Source organism: Acomys minous, assembly GCF_964271855.1.
Source record: "Acomys minous genome assembly, chromosome: 7".
In the NCBI taxonomy this organism is placed as follows: domain Eukaryota; kingdom Metazoa; phylum Chordata; class Mammalia; order Rodentia; family Muridae; genus Acomys; species Acomys minous.
Genome location: NC_140488.1, coordinates 43,059,541 through 43,079,277, shown reverse-complemented (window position 1 = coordinate 43,079,277; position 19,737 = coordinate 43,059,541). Strand labels below are relative to the sequence as shown.

The window sequence follows — 19,737 nt, the reverse complement described above, 5'->3', positions numbered from 1 at the left end:
TACTGTGTCTCACGATAGTGAGAATATCCTTTATGGTTAAATGTCCTTGAGGCCATAGATAGGTTGTCCCCGCTGCATCAAAAACTAAGGTGACAGGGCATCTTCCCACGGTGTGCATGAACAAAGGGTCCTCCGAAAACTCTGGATTCACAAGAGCATTTAAGTTGTGGTTTTGACACCTCACATTGCCATTTTGTGGGCTTTTCTGGGCAATCATAGGAGACAAATTTTTTTTTAAAGAGAGATCAGGGAGGGGACATGGGAGGCCATGGAGGGATTAAAGGGAAGGGGGCAATGTTTAATTAAATTACAGTCTCAAAAAAAGGAAAAAAATCACTCTACAATGACATGTAGGGAATGTTTACCTTATCTCCATGGATATGCCATTCACCTCAGATAATAGTCACAAAACTTGGGTTGTTCCCCCGCTCCCTTTTAGGGCCACGCCCTCCAGTCTGTATTTGGAGTACTTGCATTGCTTTCCTTACTACCTGTGCCTTTCATCTGGGGACTTCTATAACAAGTACGACAATACTCTAGATACCAGTAAGACCAATGTAAAATGAAGTAGCCAGAAAAGACCTTATAAAAGTTGGCCAATAATGATTGGCTATGACTAGTTAACAAAATGAATATTCCAAAAGAAGAGAAGAGAAATTACAGTGAGGTTCAGACCCAAGCACTATGTCAAGAGAGATGGCTGTCTTGCCTAGAGAGAAAAAGACAGGTGTGTAAAATAATGATAGATAGGCAGGATTGTGCTGGATTAAGAATATCTTTAAAAATAGGTAAAAGTGTGCTTTGACTCAGCACATCTGTCAAACAGTGAATGGAATAGATGTGCCTTATAAAAGCAGAGAGAATGGGCTAAAGGGTTGTCATGTCAGAGCAACTAAAGTTCAGGTGACAACTTTGGTGCAAAGGGAAAGCTCAACCTCGTGAAAGAATAGGGAGATCTGATTGAAGATAAAGATAGTAAACAGTTTGTGGACTTCAAAGTTGATTAATGCCTGGAATGATTTCAAAGATAGGATAACGCTGGCACACACAAATAATTTAGCAATAGGTAGACAGTTTGGAATAAAGTTATTATTTTTGGACATAACCAATGAGACGCAGCAGTAATCACTTTCAAAATAGTTCCTAGGCTGTAGAGATGGTTTGGAGGTTAAGAGTCCTTGCTATTCTTACAGAGGACTGGATTTAGCTCCCAGCACTGATTTCAGGTGGCTTATATACAACTATCTGTAAATCTAGCCACAAGAGATCCAACATGTTCTTCTGGGCTCTGTGGACGCCTGTGCTAATGTGTGCACACATGGTTATGGCACTTTATTTAAATTTTTGTGCAATATATTTTGATAATACCTTCCCCTCTCAGCTCCTCTTCACCTCCCTATCACCCAATTCCAAAAAGAAAATCAAAACAATCAAAATCCTAGTAAGACAAAGCCTCAGGCAAAAAAGCTTGCACCCCCACTACACACACAAATGAGAGTATGTTTTGTGTTGGTCAAGTACTCCTGGGATGCGTTCTGCATCCTTCCTTGAGTTCAATACTCCACTAAAGAAAACATATTTCCTTTTATCATCTGGTATCAACTGGGTTGATACTCAATTGATATGCATATGAGCCCAGAAAATAGGACACCATGCATAAGACCTATACAAGTTCAAACCAGAAAAAAAAAAAAAGATTCCCATATAAGCCAGTTGTTTCTCAACTTGGCAGGATTTTTGTGTGCTCAGGAGATATGTGGCAATATTCGGAGATATGTTTCATTGTCACAGTGTGGGTGGGCAAGTTACTACTAGTAATGTGAGTGTTAATACCATTACAGTGCACACGAAAGAACACAAAAGCAAAGAATTACGTGGTTCAAAATGTGAACAGGGCCAAGGTTAAGATACTCTGCCTTTCGGAATTGAAGGTAAAAGAAGACAAAGCAAGAAAAGAGAGATGTAAGAGGGCTACTTCACACCAGGAGTGATAATTATTGAGACCATGCTGTCAAACTGTCTATTTGTTTGCACCCCCTCATATTTCTGTTGCTCTCAATTTTGGTTAGAAAAATCTTCTTTTGACAGTAAGTAATGTTTAATGCAGAAAATCATAAATGTTAAGTGCCTAGGAGAAGTCTATGGATGAGCCATCTATAACAGTGGTTCTCAACCTGTGGGTCACAACCCCTTTGACAAACCTCTACCCCAAAAAACAGTTTACATTACGGTTCATAACAACAGTAAAATTACATTTATGACAGAGCAATGGAAATAACTTTGTGGTCGGGGGTCACCATAACATGAGGGACTGTATTAGAGGGTCATAGCATTAGGAAGGTTGAGAACCTTCTTTCATCCAATGCACAGAGGAGGGAGTGGAAAGAATATAAGAGCCAGTGGATGGGAATGTGTGTGAAATGCTAACTTCTGAACATGACATGGCTGTTGTACATATCAGTTCACAGCAGCTGTGCTTCCTATACCAGAGCTGCATCAAGACTAAGCCAGTCAAAATTCCAAAGAGTCCTCGAGACCCTACCCTTGACAATGGAGTTACTAGTAATTGACAGCTGCTGAGATAGGGAAATTCATTATCCTTTGGGAACATGGCTATCAATAGGTTGCCTATATCCCAGTGGACAATTCCATACCATATGAGCAACAGTAACTGGTTTTAGGATTATCAATAATAAGAAATAGAAGAAGAAAGTGAAGAACCCTACGGGAAGTTGGAGGTATGTAAGTGCTGACCAAAATCTGTTGCATTAATTATGAAATTTTGAAAGAAAAAATATTTTTAAAGTGCTAAAGAAAAATTAAACCATCATGACAGAATTACTAGGCTTAAAAATAAAGAGTATATATATGATAGTTTTAACTATTTATAAGACTAATGCTAGGAAGGTTTATAACAAACCCTGTATCATAAGATAAGTCCCTATTGCTGAAGACACTGCATTTCAGACACAGGGCCCAGACGCCTCTAAGTTAGAACTAACCTGACTGTCTCCCTCCCTAAGAACTAGCTTTCATGGTACCAGAAGCTGACACACTAGCTTCCAAAGGAATGAAGAAACCAATGCTCCTACCTCGCTATGATGCCGATGAATGCTAGCAATGACCAACATGACAGGATAACTCAGGGAGCAGCGCTGGCATGCATATCTTCCTGGTAACCAACAGCTCTTTAAATGGATTCAAGACCTCTCAACAAGAGAGAATCCATGCCTGGTTCTGGAAGCCTAGCCAAGTACCAGGGCTAGTGAAGTCGTGGACCTTGGAGGACAGTCCACAACCATTCACTTACTAAGCCAGCATAATCCCTGACTACACTCTAAATACCCACAGGTAAGTATGGTTCTCAGCATTCATCAAGGAAACTTTGCAACAGCCAGAGACTACAACCTACCAAGATGCAGGATTGTGAACACCAGTCCCAATGTATACATTTACAAAACAATTCTTGCACCTAAGGCTTAAGGAACACGTAGGGGTTGGGGGGGGGGAACGCTAGAGGGGAACCAAAAGATCAGGGAGGAAATTTGCTGTGAGATTCTGTCTCCTAGTTATGTCAGAAGCTGCTTCATCCATAAAGTCTCACCAACAAGACGGCCTAAACACGAGCTGAATAAGGATGACAATAGGCATGCCAAAGTGGATCACGAGGCCTCAACCCTACACTACAAAGAGCTACAGGCAGTTCTGGAACTGGGAGAGGTACTCTTCCCCAGGAAAAGCACACAGTTAGATATGTAATAACAGATGGTTAGCCCTGCCAGGCATGGTGGAGCACACCTTCAATCTCAGCAGAGGTAGGCAGATCTCTGTGTATTCCAAGCCAGCCTGATCTACAATGCAATTTCCAGAACAATCAGGGCTACACAGAAAAATTCTGTCTTGAAAAAAAAAAAAAAAAGACAGCCAGGGTGACACAGAGAAACCCTGTCTTGAAAAACCAAAAAAGGTGGCAAGTACACCCCTGTAATCCCTGCATTCAGAAGGCAGAGGTAGGCGGATCGCTGTGAGTTTGAGGTCAGCCTGGTCCAGGACAGACAGAGCTACACAGAGAAACTCTGTCTCAAAAAAAAAAAAAAAAAAAGGTGGTACATGTATGTAATCCCAGTATTCGGGAGGCAGAGGCAGGTAAATATCTATCTGTAAGTTTGAGGCCAGCCTTGTCTACAACGCTAGTCCAGGACAGTCAGGACTACAAGAGAAACCTTGTCTCGAAAAACCAGAAAAGAAGAAGAAGAAGGAGGAGGAGGAGGAAGAGAAGAAGAAGAAGAAGAAGAAGAAGAAGAAGAAGAAGAAGAAGAAGAAGGAAAGAAAGAAAGAAAGAAAGAAAAAGGAAAGAAAAAAAAAAGAAGGAGGAGGAGGAGGAGCCGGGTGGTGGTGGCGCAAGCCTTTAATCCCAGCACCCGGGAGACAGAGGTAGGCGGATTGCTATGAGTTGAGGCCAGCCTGGTCTACAAAGCGAGTCCAGGACAGCCAAAGCTACACACAGAAACCCTGTGTCGAAAAACAAAAATAAGGTATCAGCCCTGAAAACATGCATATGAGTAACAGTATACAAAATAAGCCAGTTCTAATTGGAATGAATATATATATATATATATATATATATATATATAATGCATATAATGAAATTTTTTAAAGTCATGAACTTGAAAGAAAGCAAGGAGAGGTACATGGGAGGATTTAAAGGAAGCAACGAGATGGGAGAATATATTATAATCTCAAAAAAATAATTTCTCAGAAAGGAGTTATAAAATAACCATTTTTCTCTCCGCAATGGTAATAACACATGACTGATGCTTACCTTCAGTGACTGTCCCAGCACCACATGATTCTGTCAGTCCATAGCCCTGACCAATAGGGCAGCAGAAGCAGACATTCATGAAGCGGTGTGTCTGAGGAGACAATGGAGCCCCGCCGGACAGCATCATACGGACATTCCCTCCCAGCAGAGCCTTCACCTTTTTAAAGAGTATCCTTGAAAAGAAAGGAAAACAGAATAGTCACGCTGTCACACATTATTCTTGATACCCGACTAACTTATAAACTGTGATGAAAGTTCTCGACGCTGTGGCTGAGCAAAGACATCTCCAAGTCATGATAGTAATGGGAGGGTGACAGAGCAATAGCAAAGAACACCTTCAAAATCTGCCAGAAAAGCATTCAACCGTTCCCCCAAATCCAAATGTACAATAATTGGGATTGTGCTCTAACACATGCTAAACTAAAGAAAATTATGTCAAAGCATTAGGTCAACTGCCTTATGAACCTTCTAATGAAAACTACTGCGACACTTTCATTGTTATAATCAACTTACTATAATTCTATGAACACAATAGAATAGAAAGACACACAGATAATTAAATCTTGAAAATCACTTTTGCGTATGTGTGCATATACAGTGATGTTACATATATATTACACATAGTTTTAAACTTCAATACTTTTATTCAAAACTGTACTCCAGTTTTTCTTCAAGAGACCCAACTAATAATTATGTACTTTATTATTAAAAATAGTTTAAAAAACTATCAAATTCAGAGTCCATAATCTTTTCACTCTTGTGTAAAAAAAATAGGATGTAGAATAAAGGATACATTGAGGTTGTAATCATTAGGGTAATATTCAAACTTTCAGATTTATAAAATCACAGAAGCTGAGGCACAAGGGCCACTTAGGTCAAGAAGTTTGCAGTCAGACTAGAAACGATCAGAATCTGGAAAATACAGGGCCTCTGAAATGTACTTACATATTACAAAGGGGTGCATCATATCCTTTTTTGATTTGTTCTAATTTATAATCATAACCTATTTTGAATAGAGTTTTCTGGATATAATTCATCTCTTGAACCTTGCTCATAACATTCTTGTAAATTCTATCCATGATTTCCTGCAAGATAAACAAAGCACTCAAAAATTTGAAAAGAATTACAACACTAAAGACAGTCTGAAATTGATGATACCTTGATACATACAGCCTCTTGGGTCAAGGGTCTCCAATCTTCCTTATGTTGCAAACCTTTAATACAGTTCCTCATGTTGTGGTGACCCCCCAACCATGAAATTATTTTGTTGCTACTTCATAATTAAGTTTTCTACTGTTAAGAATGACAATGTAGCCAGGCATGGTGGTGCTTGCCTTTAATCACAGCACTCAGGAGGCAGAGGCAGACGGATCGCCATGAGTTCAAGGCCAGCCTGGTCTACAAAGGGAGTTCCAGGACACCGAAGGCTACACAGAGAAACCTTGTCTGGAAAAACCAAAACAAAAACAAAAAAGAAAGAAAAAGAAAAAGAATCTGTAAATATGTGATATGCAGGATTCTTCTATGCAATCCCTGTTGGAGGTTGCGACCTACAGGTTGAGAAGCACTGGCTTAGGTAGAGGTCTCTGGGACAATGGACATAGTTATTTCCTCCATTACAGAACTCATTTTACTGACTTGTTCACTACTTCTAGGTAACTAAAGATAATACATATTTGCACACTATACTCCGTAAATATACACTACCTAAAACAAAATACAAATTTAATTTGAAAATGACTTAGCACAAGTGTTAAGATTTACTTTGGTTCAACATACTAAGTTGATCTAAAATCTTTAAAACAGGTAAAGTGATTAACAGACCTCTAACTGGTCAACATGCAGAAAAAGACCGTGGAATGTTCAGCTCTAAATGAGACTCTACTAGCTGGTTTTCTTTGCCAACTTGACAAAATTAGTCAATTTATGGCTGACACAATTAGCGATATGGGTGTTGGCATGCCTGAGCTGGTGGTCTGGGGTTCTAGAAGAAAGCAGGCTGAGTAAGCCATATGAAACAAGCCAGTAAACAGCGCCCCTCCATGACCTCGGCATCAGCTCCTGCCTCCAGGTTCCTGCCCTGTTTGAGTTCCTGTCTGGTCTTCTTTCTATGATGGACTAAACCCTTTACTCTTCAACTTACTGTTTGGTCATGGTGTTTCATCATAGTAATAGAAAACCTAACTAAGACAGAGATATGCATGTACCACACACAGAGAGATCAGGGATCTTCACAGAAGAAAAGACAGAAAGATCCTAAGAGCCAGAAGTAGCCAGTAACTTCAGGAAATCAATTTCCAGACACAACAGAGTAGGTGCATGTATCAACATACAGTGATTGTAACATGCAAAAGATCAGTACATGCTCAAACTAGGCAAAATCACAGCAAGGATCCAGGGCACAAAAGCCCACTACCCATGTAGAAAGTATTGGCATTTGATAGCTGCTGGAGAAAGAGGGAGAGTCTGTTTTCTTTCATGGTGTGATCCTTCTTAACTCAACCATATTCCACAATAGGTCCCATTCCCAAGAATAGGTGGGCAACACAAAATGGACTCAATGGTTTAAAACAAAACAACCAAAGTGAATAAAAAATCCTCAAGGTTGGGTGGGTAGGAGAATACAGAAGGTGGCTCTGGAGGAGAGGAAGGGAGCAAGTTTGATGAAAATATATTGAATTATCCTCAAATAAATTAATAATATTTTGTGTAAAAATGTTAGAATGGAAAGAATTCATTTATCTCTGAGGAACTTTTGTTTGTTTTTCTTTTCTTTTTTTGATTTTTTTTTTTTGAGACAGAGTTTCTCTGTGTAGCTTTGATTGTCCTGGACTCCCTTGATTGTCCTGGACTCCCTTTATAGACCAGGTTGGCCTCGAACTCATAACGATCCACTTGCCTCTGCCTCCCAAGTGATGGGATTAAAGGTGTGCACCACCACACCTGGCCCAGTTTTTTATTTTGTTTTGTTTTTCAAGACAAGGTTTCTCTGTATAGCCTTGGCTGTCCTGGACTCAATTTGTAGACCAGGCTGGCCTTGAACTCACAGAGTTCTGGCCCTCATCTCTGAGCTTTTTAAAATAAATTATTTCAAATAAATTTCCTTATTCTTAGATAGCAGCACAATACCTAACTATGCTAAATCAAATCCTTATACTTTTCTCTTTATGGCAGGGGTCTAAACAGTTTCCTTAAAATCTTATATCCTTGTTCTTTAGGCATTTCTATTCTACTTTTATTAAAACAAAAAATTTAAATACTAAGATTCTTGGTAACAGTTACTTACAAATTAGAGACTGAGCAGGGCTTGGGATATACTGACTCAGGCTAATATATACAAGGTTTAACTAACAGAAAAGAGACTGTTCAAAAAGTCCTGGACAGCTGCTGAACTCATAGGCCAGTAGAAAGTGAACAGGAAAAATCAATCTTTAAAGAAGGTCTTCAGTTATCCTTATCCATACAACAATCATGGGGACTGGGAAGCATCTAGATGGTCTAGATTTGTTTGTGAAGCTATTTCCAGAAACCACCTTGAATGGATTTCTTTAGGAAGAACTTTAGGAAGATAATAGGTCAGATGCCACCGTGATGTGGTGTTTGAGACTCAGCTCTGTCACCAACTTGTCCCATAATCTTGGAGATGCTGACTCAGTTCTCTAGGATGGTAGAGGACTTCTTCATTGCTTTTAATTATAAGATTAAACAAAATGATCTGTAGGGTACACTTCTACCTTAACTCTCAGTACTTTGAAGGTCATTTTCATCTTGAATTTTCAACAATCAGCAAACACAGATATACCTTTCAACTTTGGTATTTCTATGATTTTAAGGATCACATCTGCCAACATTTCCAAGTAAAATTATTCTTAAATGGACACATATACCTTAAAGTGTTACATTTTAAAAATTGGAAGTTCAAACAAGAACTTGTTTAAGTGACCCTTTGCTAGTTGCATGCCTATTCTGAACTCACCGGAACAGCAGCCATAAGTGTGGGTTTTAAGACAGTACAATCACCCTTGCTTCCCTTCTTGATTTTGCTGGACTGCATTAGTGAAAAAAAAACACATAATCAGGGAAACATTTTAGCAAAAAACGGGGGGTAAAAGATCTATTCAAGTAATAACAACAACAGAATTTACACATGGGATTTAATCTTGTATTATTCCATCTATTGCAAATCCAAACAGTACATGGTTTGTATTTTATCCTGTTGGTATATCTTTGGGCACATCTCAACCTTCCCTAGTAGAGAAACTGATCCAGGATAACAAGAGACTTGGACATTTTGGTGAACTGAAGATTTTAATTAATAATGTGTCATCACATATAACAGGCTGCATTTCCGAGAAAATGTCTATTTTTTTTTGCAAAGCTCTATTAAAACATACTTATCACTAAAACAAAAATGAAAGTTACTTTTTAATTTTCTTTGCTTAATCAATAGGTAAAGATGTATCTCAAAATGACCACTACAGACATCAATTAACATCACACAGAAATAACTTGACAATATTCTGGTTGGTAGCATAGTAAGGACCATGCCAGTGACCAAGTGGCAACATGCACATATATATATATACACACACACATATCAATGTATACAATTTCATGTATAGATAACATCTAAGATTTCAAATGTCAGATTAAATACTGTAAGATTGATAAAGTCATTTGCTGAAATAAGTAGATGAAAATAAGATTCTCCTATAAAGTGATTTACTGGTTCATAAATTTAGATGAAGCATGTGTTAACCAGGCTAATACGGGAAAGAAAACTAGCTCAAAAAACAGCGAGATCCATATGAAGTACCACACTGGGTTTTTTTTTTCTCTTCCTTTTCTTTTCTAAATTTTTTAAAAGATTTATTTATTATTAATACAGTATTCAGACTGCATGTGAGCCAGAAGAGGGCACCGGAACTCGTTATAAATGGTTGTGAGTCACCATGTGGTTCCTGGGAATTGAACTCAGGACATTTGGAAGAGCAGACAGTGCTCTTAACCACTGAGCCATCTCTCCAGCCCTCTCCTCCTTTTCTTAAATCAGTTTTCTGTGTGCAGTTTCAAATGTGCTGCCTATTGTTGGGCTTTCTGCTATGGACAATAGAGATAAAGGAGAACTCTAGTCTGGTGTAAAGCTGAGAACTATGCTTAAAGATGCTGCCCTGCTATCTAACAGCATTTTCTGCAAAGGTGCAAACATCTGGTATCTGTGCTGTCCAGCATGAGAGCAATTGGTTACATAGGTATGTGGAGTCTGAAATGTGGCTAAATAAAACCAGAAACCAAGGATGGTGGTGGTGCACACCTTTCATCTCAGCACTTGGGAGGCAGAGGCAGGAGGATCTCTGTGAATTTGAGGCCAGTCTGGTCTGCAAAGCAAATTCCAGGATAGCCAGGGCTACACAGAGAAACCTTGTCTTGGAAAAAAATTCATTCTAGCAATTTCTACTTAAAGATGTGGCTAGTGGCATGGGTCCAAAACAAATTTGGGGAAAAAACTAGGCCTAAAAGCCACACCCCTTCCAAAGAACCAGTTGGTCTAGAACAGTATGTCAAGGGTTCAGTGAATATACTTTGTAGTATAAGGCTCCAGAGTAAAATCTAATACAGAAAGAAGAAAGTAATTATTTCAAAATAAATTTGAAATATGGGCTAAAGTCAATGCTAATACCATATGACCAAGCAAAGCTATGCTGAATACCACAGAGAACTTTTTACTGAATAAATAAACATGAACCAAAGAAAACTGTATCACCTGGTCAGACAGTGTAAGTGGAGATGAATATCCAATCCTACAGCCATAGGTGAAACACGATATTTCTGCTGTCAGTTCTAGTACATGAGCCAAAGGTAAGTAGCCAATATATGTGTCCTTTGGTCTAAAACAAAAAATAAGGAGGCGTATTAACCGCTCCTGAAAAGGCAGTTTAAACAAATAATTATGAACTGTATTTCTAATAAAGCTCAACGATCCTCTCTTACCCTAGTCCAGGTATTCTTTCACACTGGCCTGTCATTCCAGCTATCAAATTGCTGTGATGCATCATCACTCCCTTGGGTCGGCCAGTAGAGCCACTGGTATACATGACAATGGCCATGTCTGAAGGAGTTGGTCTATTTGGAGGAATGCTTGCTAAATAAACGAAAAAGCACATTTTCTTCAGTTTACAACATGAATTACTTGATCAGGAGGTATTTTCATTTTACCCATTGATACAGACTTCAAAATTACTCTGGGTTAACAAACAGGAAAGATTGTTATCAAATTGCAGTTAATTGAAATAGAGGTTTCAAACCCAATCCTTTTGGACCCTGCTGTTAAGGTCCAAATCTGGCATTGATGGATAGCCCCTGAGCTCAGTGCTAAAATGACAGGCTCCCTTCCTCAGCTCGGTTCCCTCTTCTCCGCCTAAATCGAAGAAACCCCAGATAGCCCTCAGGAAGACTACAGTCCCCACCTTTTCCCAATAAGAAACCCAATCAGTGTGCACCTGGGGATTCCTAGAAATACCCTCCATGCTAATGAGGTGTCTTGGTACCTTAGCTTTCAACCAGTCCCCATACCTCTAACTGTACTTGAAGTTCTTCCCTCAGTACCCCGTGGTCCATAGAATAATTAAGGACTGAGTCCTCCTTCTTATGATAGGCCTGTGTTGCTGCATGTAAATGAAGTATCCCTGGCGCCCCTAGCCTCAGCAAATCAAGACACATTCACCCCCCGAATAATGTCCCTGGTTCATGAAATAAACTCCTTCTCGTTCTAGTACTCCGCCATGACCATCTGAGACTCTGCTTCATGGCTGAATCTTCAAAGCTGCCTGCCTAGCCATGCTTGCCTCTCTCTGCAGGTGCTGCCGGACAGACCCTCTGTCTCCAGGTTGTTGGCTGCTCCTGATGCAGCCACCAGATTTGCTCAAGCCAAGTTGGGCTCCTAAAGCCACATGGCTTGGCTCAGTTGGAGCTCCAAGCTCCCAGCTGCTGCCTGGCCTGGGGCTGGCAGCTTAGCTAGAAGAGCTGCAACCTACAACTGTTAACACTGCCTGTTTCAAAGAGCTATTATACTTGTTGCGGAGAAAATCATTTTCTCCTGCACCCTGAGCTGAACCAAATATCTTATGACATGGAATTCTTGTTCTGTGTCCGGGCCTTCTGGGAGACACAATCCACAGATCAACACAATCCAGCCTATTTTCAGGATGTTTAGCCTAAGCCCCATCTGACTAAACCTCTTCACAGTGATTTACACGGAACTGGGAAAGATTTCTAAGACTGAAAGCCTGTATAGACACCTTAGCTCTAAATAATGGTTTGAGGCCAGGCATGGTGGCATAACACCTTTAACCCCAGTACTTGGGTGGCAAGGCACGCGAATGTTCAAATTTGAAGTCAGCCTGGCCTATAAAGCAAGTTCCAGGACAGCTAGGGCTACACAGAGAAACCCCATCTGGGGGAATGGGAGGAGGAACAAAGCATATCACTGAAATAACCAGGCTCTAAGTTATATACTTAGACTATATCAAATGCTCCCACAGGGTGCTCATGAGGATCAACTTTAAGCGGCAGCAAATGTACACATTATTTTGTTCTTTAGACCCCAAGTAATCAATATGACATTTCTTGCCTGTTTCTGAATAAACATGCAAAATGTGTCCTCATAATAATTACCTACAGGGGTAAAGTAGCACAGACTACAACATGTATCATAACTCTATAGATAATAGCTGTTTTTTTTAATAGCTGTTCTTATGTTACATGATAATGACTTTTTTTTTTGAGACCCGGTTTCTCTGTGTAGCCTTGGCTCTCCTAGACTCACTTTGTAGACCAGGCTGGCCTCCCAGTGATCCACCTGCCACTGCCTCTGAGTGCTGGGATTAAAGGCGTGCACCACCACACTCGGCATGATAATGACTCTTCAATCAAGTAAAGTAATATCACAAAAATATATGGATCCTTTCTATCTAGAGACAAAATGGATGTCAGTTGGTTCCTGTCAGAACTCAATCAAAATTGTGATGACTGATAAATATCTTCTAAGGTTGTTTCAAACGCTCTGGTGGATCATCAGAAGCAGCAGTGTGGACTCTGTGGTTCTCAATTGCCCAGGCAACCATGCATCAATCTTTGCAGTATGAAGCTAGGGATAACAGACCCTTCTCCACAGGTCACATATTTTTGTACATCAAGCCAGTAGAGGCACTGGTTTTGCTTTGGACTATCCTTTCAAAGGAGGTGCATTGAGATATATACTCTCCAGAGTGAATAATAGGCATGCTTACTGTCCAGAACAGTAAAAACAATGAAATATTTGGCCCTAGTGCTTCTTTTCTATGATATGAATACTAACAATGATAGTCTGACCATTGTTTTGAAGAAGAAGAAAAAAAAAACCCTGCCTCATCTCTAAGCTAAAGCATGCCTGCTGTCTTCAAGGAATCCAGTCAAGATTGTGTTCTTCAGGAAAAAGGAAAAATTCAGTCATATGCAGTTTGGATTAGCTTTTCTTTTCTTTCTTTCTGTTTTTTTTTAATAATGTGACATTTTATTAATCTGCTAAAATTAACAAATATGAACAACTGATTTACTTACAGTTTTCTGGCTTGGATCCCAACTCTTCTACTGATTGCATGCTGTGAATCTCAAACCCTTCAGGGTACTCTGCTTTATTGATAGTCTTATTATCCACATAAATGATATGCTTAACACAATTGATATCTAGTAGTGCTGCCTGTTGAACAGAAATGAAAGCCAGCTTTTCAATTTGGCACACTTTAAAAATTCTTATTAAGTGAAAGGACTGGAAAATGTTTACTAAATAAATTTCACTATCAATGGTAATTACAGACAAAATCAGGGTGCTCTACTATTGGAAATATAAAAAAAAATTAAATAAAACACTCATATCTTTAGAATCAAAACAACTAAAACCAAAACAATTAGAAATATCAACAACTACACTAAGATGCCAAGAGACAAACAATATAAAAATATGTAAAACTAGATAACAAATATTTTAAACAGAACAGGAAAAGACTAAGTAATTTTTCTTAATATTTTCTCTTTCTGTTTCTTATCATTCTGATCATATGCCTGTCTCTTGACATCTTAATGTTATTTGCCACAAAATGTGCTTTTGAAGCCTCTCTTGGTAACCACAAAGCAAAAACCAAAGACAGGCAAGCAAAAATAAAAAGCAATGGACCAAAATACGTCATTGGAGTAAACCACTGAACACACAAGACTATATAAGGTAGGGAAGTAACACCTCAACAAAACTAGAAAACAAGCCACAAAATAGTTGCAGTATGGCATTACATTCCAATAGTCAGCCAGAATGTACGTAGATAAAAATTAAATGACAGAATAACTGGATGGATTAACATTACCTAACTACATAGTGCATATAAGAAACTCACTACATTTCTAAGGGCATGCCTATATTAAACATCAGGTTAAAAACAGACTTTAAATCAAAACCAGTTAAAAGAAACAAGGAAGGCTATCCATTATATGATGATAAAGGGATTGAGATCAGCAAAATGACTCAGCGGGTAAAGGCACTGCCTCCAAGCCTGATGACCCGAGTTAGATCTCCAGATCCTACTTGGTAGAAGAACCAACTCCCTCAAATTGTTCTGACTTCTACATTTACATGGTAGAATGTGTACCCCTGCCCCTACGTAGGTAGGTAGGTAGATGACAGATAGATAGATAGATAGATAGATAGATAGATAGATAGATAGATAGATAGATAGAGATAGATAGAAGATAGACTAAAGGAATCAATTGTGAAAAAAATTCTAAATATATATGCACCAATTATCTGAACATCCAAATATTTTATAAAACATAGATTCAGAAAGAGAGTGATGGATTTCAATATAGTGACAGCCTAAAACCTTACTGTAAGCGATGGACATCACCCATACATAAAGTGAACAACAACAAAATCCAGAATTTAAATTGTACCCTAGAACAACTGGACCTAACAGGTACCTACAAAACTTCAAACAGCTACCAAATCACCATTTTCCTTCCTCAAACACTTTTTAAATCTTCATAATGCTTCATACTATTATGACATTTTAAAAAAATATATGCCTTTGTGGTTCTCCACCCTATACCTCCCCCGACCCTCTCCACCTGTCTCTCATTTCTTAACATATGGAACATACTTCCTGATAAACAATGAATAGGACACAGAACACCTTCCAACAAAATTTAAAAATTAAAATGATGCTGGGTGGTGGCGGCACACTTCTTTAATCCCAGCACTTGAGAGGCAGAGGCAAGTGGATCTCTGTGAGTTCAATGCCAGCCTGGATTACAGATCAAGTTCCAGGACAGTCAGAGCTTTGACACAGAGAAGCCCTGTCTCGAAAACAAAGAAACAAAAAAATTAAAATCATGGCAAGTATCTATTCTGACTACAGTACAATAAAAGTAGAAAATAATACATTTTACAAACTACACATATACATGAAAATCAAACAACCCAAACAATAGATCAAAGGAGAAATCAAAGGAATTTTTTAATTTCCTTAAATGAAAATGGAGACATAAGATATAAAACATATAAGCTACAACAAAAGTAGTATCAAAAGTGAGGTTTATAGTAATCAACATCTTCATTTAAAAAGAAGACTACAATAGACCATCATTGAGTCTCAAAAAACCTAGAAAATCAACAACAAATCAATCCAAAAATAAAACAGAAGAAAATGAAATAGACATCAATACAAAAGATGAAGAGACCACAAATGAGTTTTTCAAAATTAAACAGGCCTGGGGAGATGGCCCAATCTGGGAAAACGAGTTTTGTTTTTCCAATTGTTTTTGTTTTGTTCTTGGGTAAACTCCAAAAGTGGAGAAAACAGAAGCAAGAGCAGACAAATGGCATTTTGTGAAGCCAAAAGGTTTCTGAGCAGTAAAGGAAAGAGTCATCGAAACAGGACGAAGCTATGGGGCAGGATAAAACACTGCAATCGCTACATGTGACATGATACAGATCCAGAGACTCAGCAACAAAAAGCCAAAGACCCCAAGCGAAAATGAGCAAGAGATCTACGTAAACATTTCTCAAAGGGAGACACGTAAATAACCAACAGATATATGGAAAAATTCTCAGCATCATGAATTATCAGGGAAACATAAGTCAAAACCACATGAAATTTCACCTAACTCCCAAGATCCTCCAAAACTTAAAAATAAAATTAATATATGACCATAACAACCTTAATATTGGAAATCCCAAAGGAATGAATTGTGTCATTATGTCAACGTCATTTATACTCTCATGTTCAATACTATACCATTCACAATAGTCAAGGAATGGATACAGCCTATCAGCTCATGAAGGGAAAAAGAAAACATGCTACATATACATTGGAATACTTCTCAACCAGAAAGAACGGGAGCCTACCATTTGCAACAACTTGGCTGCAACTAAAGATCATTGCTGTAAGTGAAATAAGCCAGGCACAGAAAGATAAAGGTAAGTAATACATAATCTCATGCATGTGAAATGTAAGAAAATCTTATCAAATTGAAGTTGAGGGTAGAATTGGAGTTACCAGAGGTGGGGTAGAACAAGAAGAGTGGTAGGACAGAAAAGTTAATTAATGGATACTAAGTTACAGCTGGGTATGGAGCAAGAAGATATGGTGTTACTGCACAGCAGGTTGGCTGTACTGATAATATATCGTATATTTTAAAAAACTGAGAGTATACTCAACGTTTTCATCATAAAGAAATGAAAAATATTTATGGAAACATGTTTTAAGCTGATTTGAACGTTCGACAGTGTAAGCATGTGTTAAACTACCACATGGTACCACATATATACACATATATTTTATATGTTGGTTTAAAATTAAATATAAATTCAGAATAACTGAATTTCCCATTTACCTTCAGTTTGCTTTCCAGAAGTTCAACACTAGTAATCAGATAGGAAGCCTCCGATTCATTTAATCCATGAACTACAGCTTCTTTGCCAAGTGTGGCATATAAAGTCACAACTACATAAGAAAAAGTAAACATGAAAATTGTATATGTAACACTTTTGAGGATGGTATGTTATTTAAGCCAGGCCTTACAGACAACAACACTACAGACACAAAAGCAGTTTATGACTTGATTTGATTTCATAGTCTCCAGGTATCTCAAACTTAGCCGTACAAATTCCCAGTAATCAAATTGAGATACTTAAGGTCAGAAGGTCCTGGGAGAAGTCCTGTCAGAGTGTAGCCCAGCAACGACTTGCCTGTGGCATACTTTCATTAGTCATTGCTCCAAAGAATGGATAAGCCAATTTTTGAAATTTTCAGAATCTCAAGTCAGAAGATCAGCCACAATTAACAAGATTAACATGATTTTTCAGTGGGTTCAATTTCTAATACCACTGGTGATGTCTGTACGTTACCTAGCGAGGCTGGTAGATGAATTCCAGAGGACCCACTGGACAACAGCACAAACTAACAGTAAAATCAGTTGGAATTGAGTAACATCTGCTAAATTTAGAACAGACGTGGAGATTCAGCTTTCCTCTGATAACTTGAAATAACCCACACAGTGATGGGCACCTTTGTTATTGCTTGTTGAAGGTGGGCCATAAGGCCATATTGTAACATTTTTGTAGCATCTATCTTGGTTTGAAATAAAAGCTGATCCCTACACTTAACTGCAATAATTTTATTTCCTGTCTTTCTCTGTCTCTCTCTCTCTCTCTGTGTGTGTGTGTGTGTGTGTGTGTACACACTTATTTTAAGTGCAGAGGAACAAATCCATGGTCTCAAGTATACGCTATGAAAATGTTTTACTTTTCAAATTCAGCCCACTTGGAAACCAGAAGCATCTCAGAACACACTTTCTATGTAAGCAGACTCCTCCTGCTCCCCTGTAAAAAGCACAAGGCACTTACGGGGAAAGTTGTACTTAAAGCAGGTCTGTGCTGCAATCATCCACTCCGCCCTGGTCTCACAAAAAATGGCAATGGTGTTCTTTGGTTTCAGTCCCAGTGCAGTGAGTCCACTTCCGAAGTTATTCACTCTGTGGTTTACCTCAAGATAGTTTATCCATTTATAATTCCCGAGAATTAACTGTTAAAAAGTGAGACATTTTCCACTATCAATATTTATTCAAATAAGGAGTTAAAATACTACTCAAAACAGACAACTCTCAAAAATCCCATTACATGAATACTCAGAAGCTATGAGACCTCTGAGAATTCACCCAGCACCAGGATACAGTGTCAGCATTCTTAAAACGCACTTAATTTACAACAAAGTGAACAACAGTACCTCTGTCATTAAGAGAAATAAAAGGGACACAAATGTTTTACCTTCTTAAAAACCTTTCCATTTGGCTGCATCTCATTCTCTTCACTTAGGATTTCCCTGGTCCCAAGGCTGTCCTTCTTCCCAAACTTGGCTACAGCATGGTCAAACAATTTATCCAGTGTATCTGCTCCAGGGATGTCTATGACAGCCAGTGAGTCGAAGTGCGTGACAGAGCGATATGGACTTCCAGGTTTGTCTGAAGTGGGCTTAGCTTTTATTCTCTTTGCCATGGCGTTTTTCTTCTTGGCGTTGGTAAGAAAATACCATGGAATAAATATAAGGGCACTGTATATTGTTATTAACAAGTGGACAGGGAGCAATATAATGGTGAGCACATTTAGCTTAAGTTTCATCATGGAAAAGCGTCTAGTATGGCGCTTATTAGTTGTTATTCTTTGGCTTCTTTAAAGCCTTAGGTTTCTGGAAGCAGCAGCAAGAGGAGCAGTATAGCCAAGGTAGTTCAATTTTAGTGATACAGATAAAAGTTAGTAATCTTTGGAAGCCGACAATAAAGTACACCTGTAGGTAAAGACAATAAACCAGGCAGAGAATAGGAAAAAAAAAACAAAAGAATATTAGCAAGTTGATAGCACAATTAATTTAAATACTCAGATCTTTATTAGTTTATATAATTGATTTGATATAGGAATATGAAGTAACTGGCATGAAATGCAGGCATTTTCAAGCTTAGTCATTATAGACATAAACTTTTTCTAGTGCCAGAATTTCTGAATTTCATTTTTTGTTCTGGGTAGAGTTATAAGAGTACTTTATATTCTTCTCTATATTAGGCAATGATTTGCAATTTCATGCTCTCATCAATGCATGAGGATGCAAAGAACACCCGAAGGCTATTATCCTTACTTCTTTATTAAGGTGAATTTCTGAGATAATGCTGATCACCATCTTCTCCAAATGGGAACAATACAATTACAGCTATTTCTTAGTGACCAAACTGTGCTCAAAACTGTACCAGGTGCCCGAGAGGAGTGTAGATCTGAAATAGTGTTAAGTCCTGGTTCTGGCCTATTATGAGTTAAGACACCCAAGGCAGCCAGCATATAAGATAGATCTAGTACTTTGCAAATTGGGAGTTATTCTATAACTTTCTTTTCTTTTCCCCCGGGAACAGGGTTTCTTTGTGTAGCCCTGGCTGTCTGGGACCTACTCGGTAGACCAGGCTAGCCTCAAAATTAGAGATCTGCCTGCCTCTACCTCCCTGACTGCTGGGATCCCAGGCGTGCGCCACCACGCCTGGTTCCATGGAGTTATCTGCCTTGAAGCCCGGTTATATTGTAGGAACTCAGAACTCCCTGAAATGCCACCCCTAAAGCACTACCACTCAAAAGCACTGACATTTCAAACGACACTGCAGTATGCCGGGCAAACATCAGGTGTAAGACGAATTTAGAGGAAATGGGAAATGGCCAAGGGTACATAGGATGGACTGGTGATAGTTGGATGTACGCTGGACCTTAGTGTGGTAAGATGTGTAAGAAACTTAAGAATCACACGGTTTCAATATGTGCCTCTGCCACTACCTGACAATGCAACCTTGAACAATGT

The 19,737-nt window shown here is 38.7% G+C and overlaps 1 protein-coding gene across 8 annotated transcripts in view; it reads right to left on the bottom strand.

The window, feature by feature from the left end:
* Positions 1-19,737, bottom strand: part of ACSL4 (acyl-CoA synthetase long chain family member 4) — a 77,827-nt gene that overhangs the window by 17,895 nt on the left and 40,195 nt on the right. For 4 of the 8 annotated variants that reach the window (XM_084790139.1, XM_084790140.1, XM_084790137.1 and 1 more), the window contains 9 exons: positions 18,174-18,413; positions 17,754-17,931; positions 16,742-16,851; positions 13,421-13,559; positions 10,814-10,964; positions 10,587-10,710; positions 8,799-8,870; positions 5,768-5,907; positions 4,823-4,995 (listed from right to left, as the gene is read on the bottom strand). In XM_084790139.1, the coding sequence (XP_084646265.1) occupies positions 4,823-4,995; positions 5,768-5,907; positions 8,799-8,870; positions 10,587-10,710; positions 10,814-10,964; positions 13,421-13,559; positions 16,742-16,851; positions 17,754-17,931; positions 18,174-18,401 (1,315 nt within the window). In that variant the 5' untranslated portion in view covers positions 18,402-18,413. Of the gene's footprint in view, positions 1-4,822; positions 4,996-5,767; positions 5,908-8,798; positions 8,871-10,586; positions 10,711-10,813; positions 10,965-13,420; positions 13,560-16,741; positions 16,852-17,753; positions 17,932-18,173; positions 18,691-19,737 lie in introns of all 8 variants that reach the window. The other 4 variants (XM_084790141.1, XM_084790138.1, XM_084790136.1 and 1 more) reach the window with 2 other exon arrangements.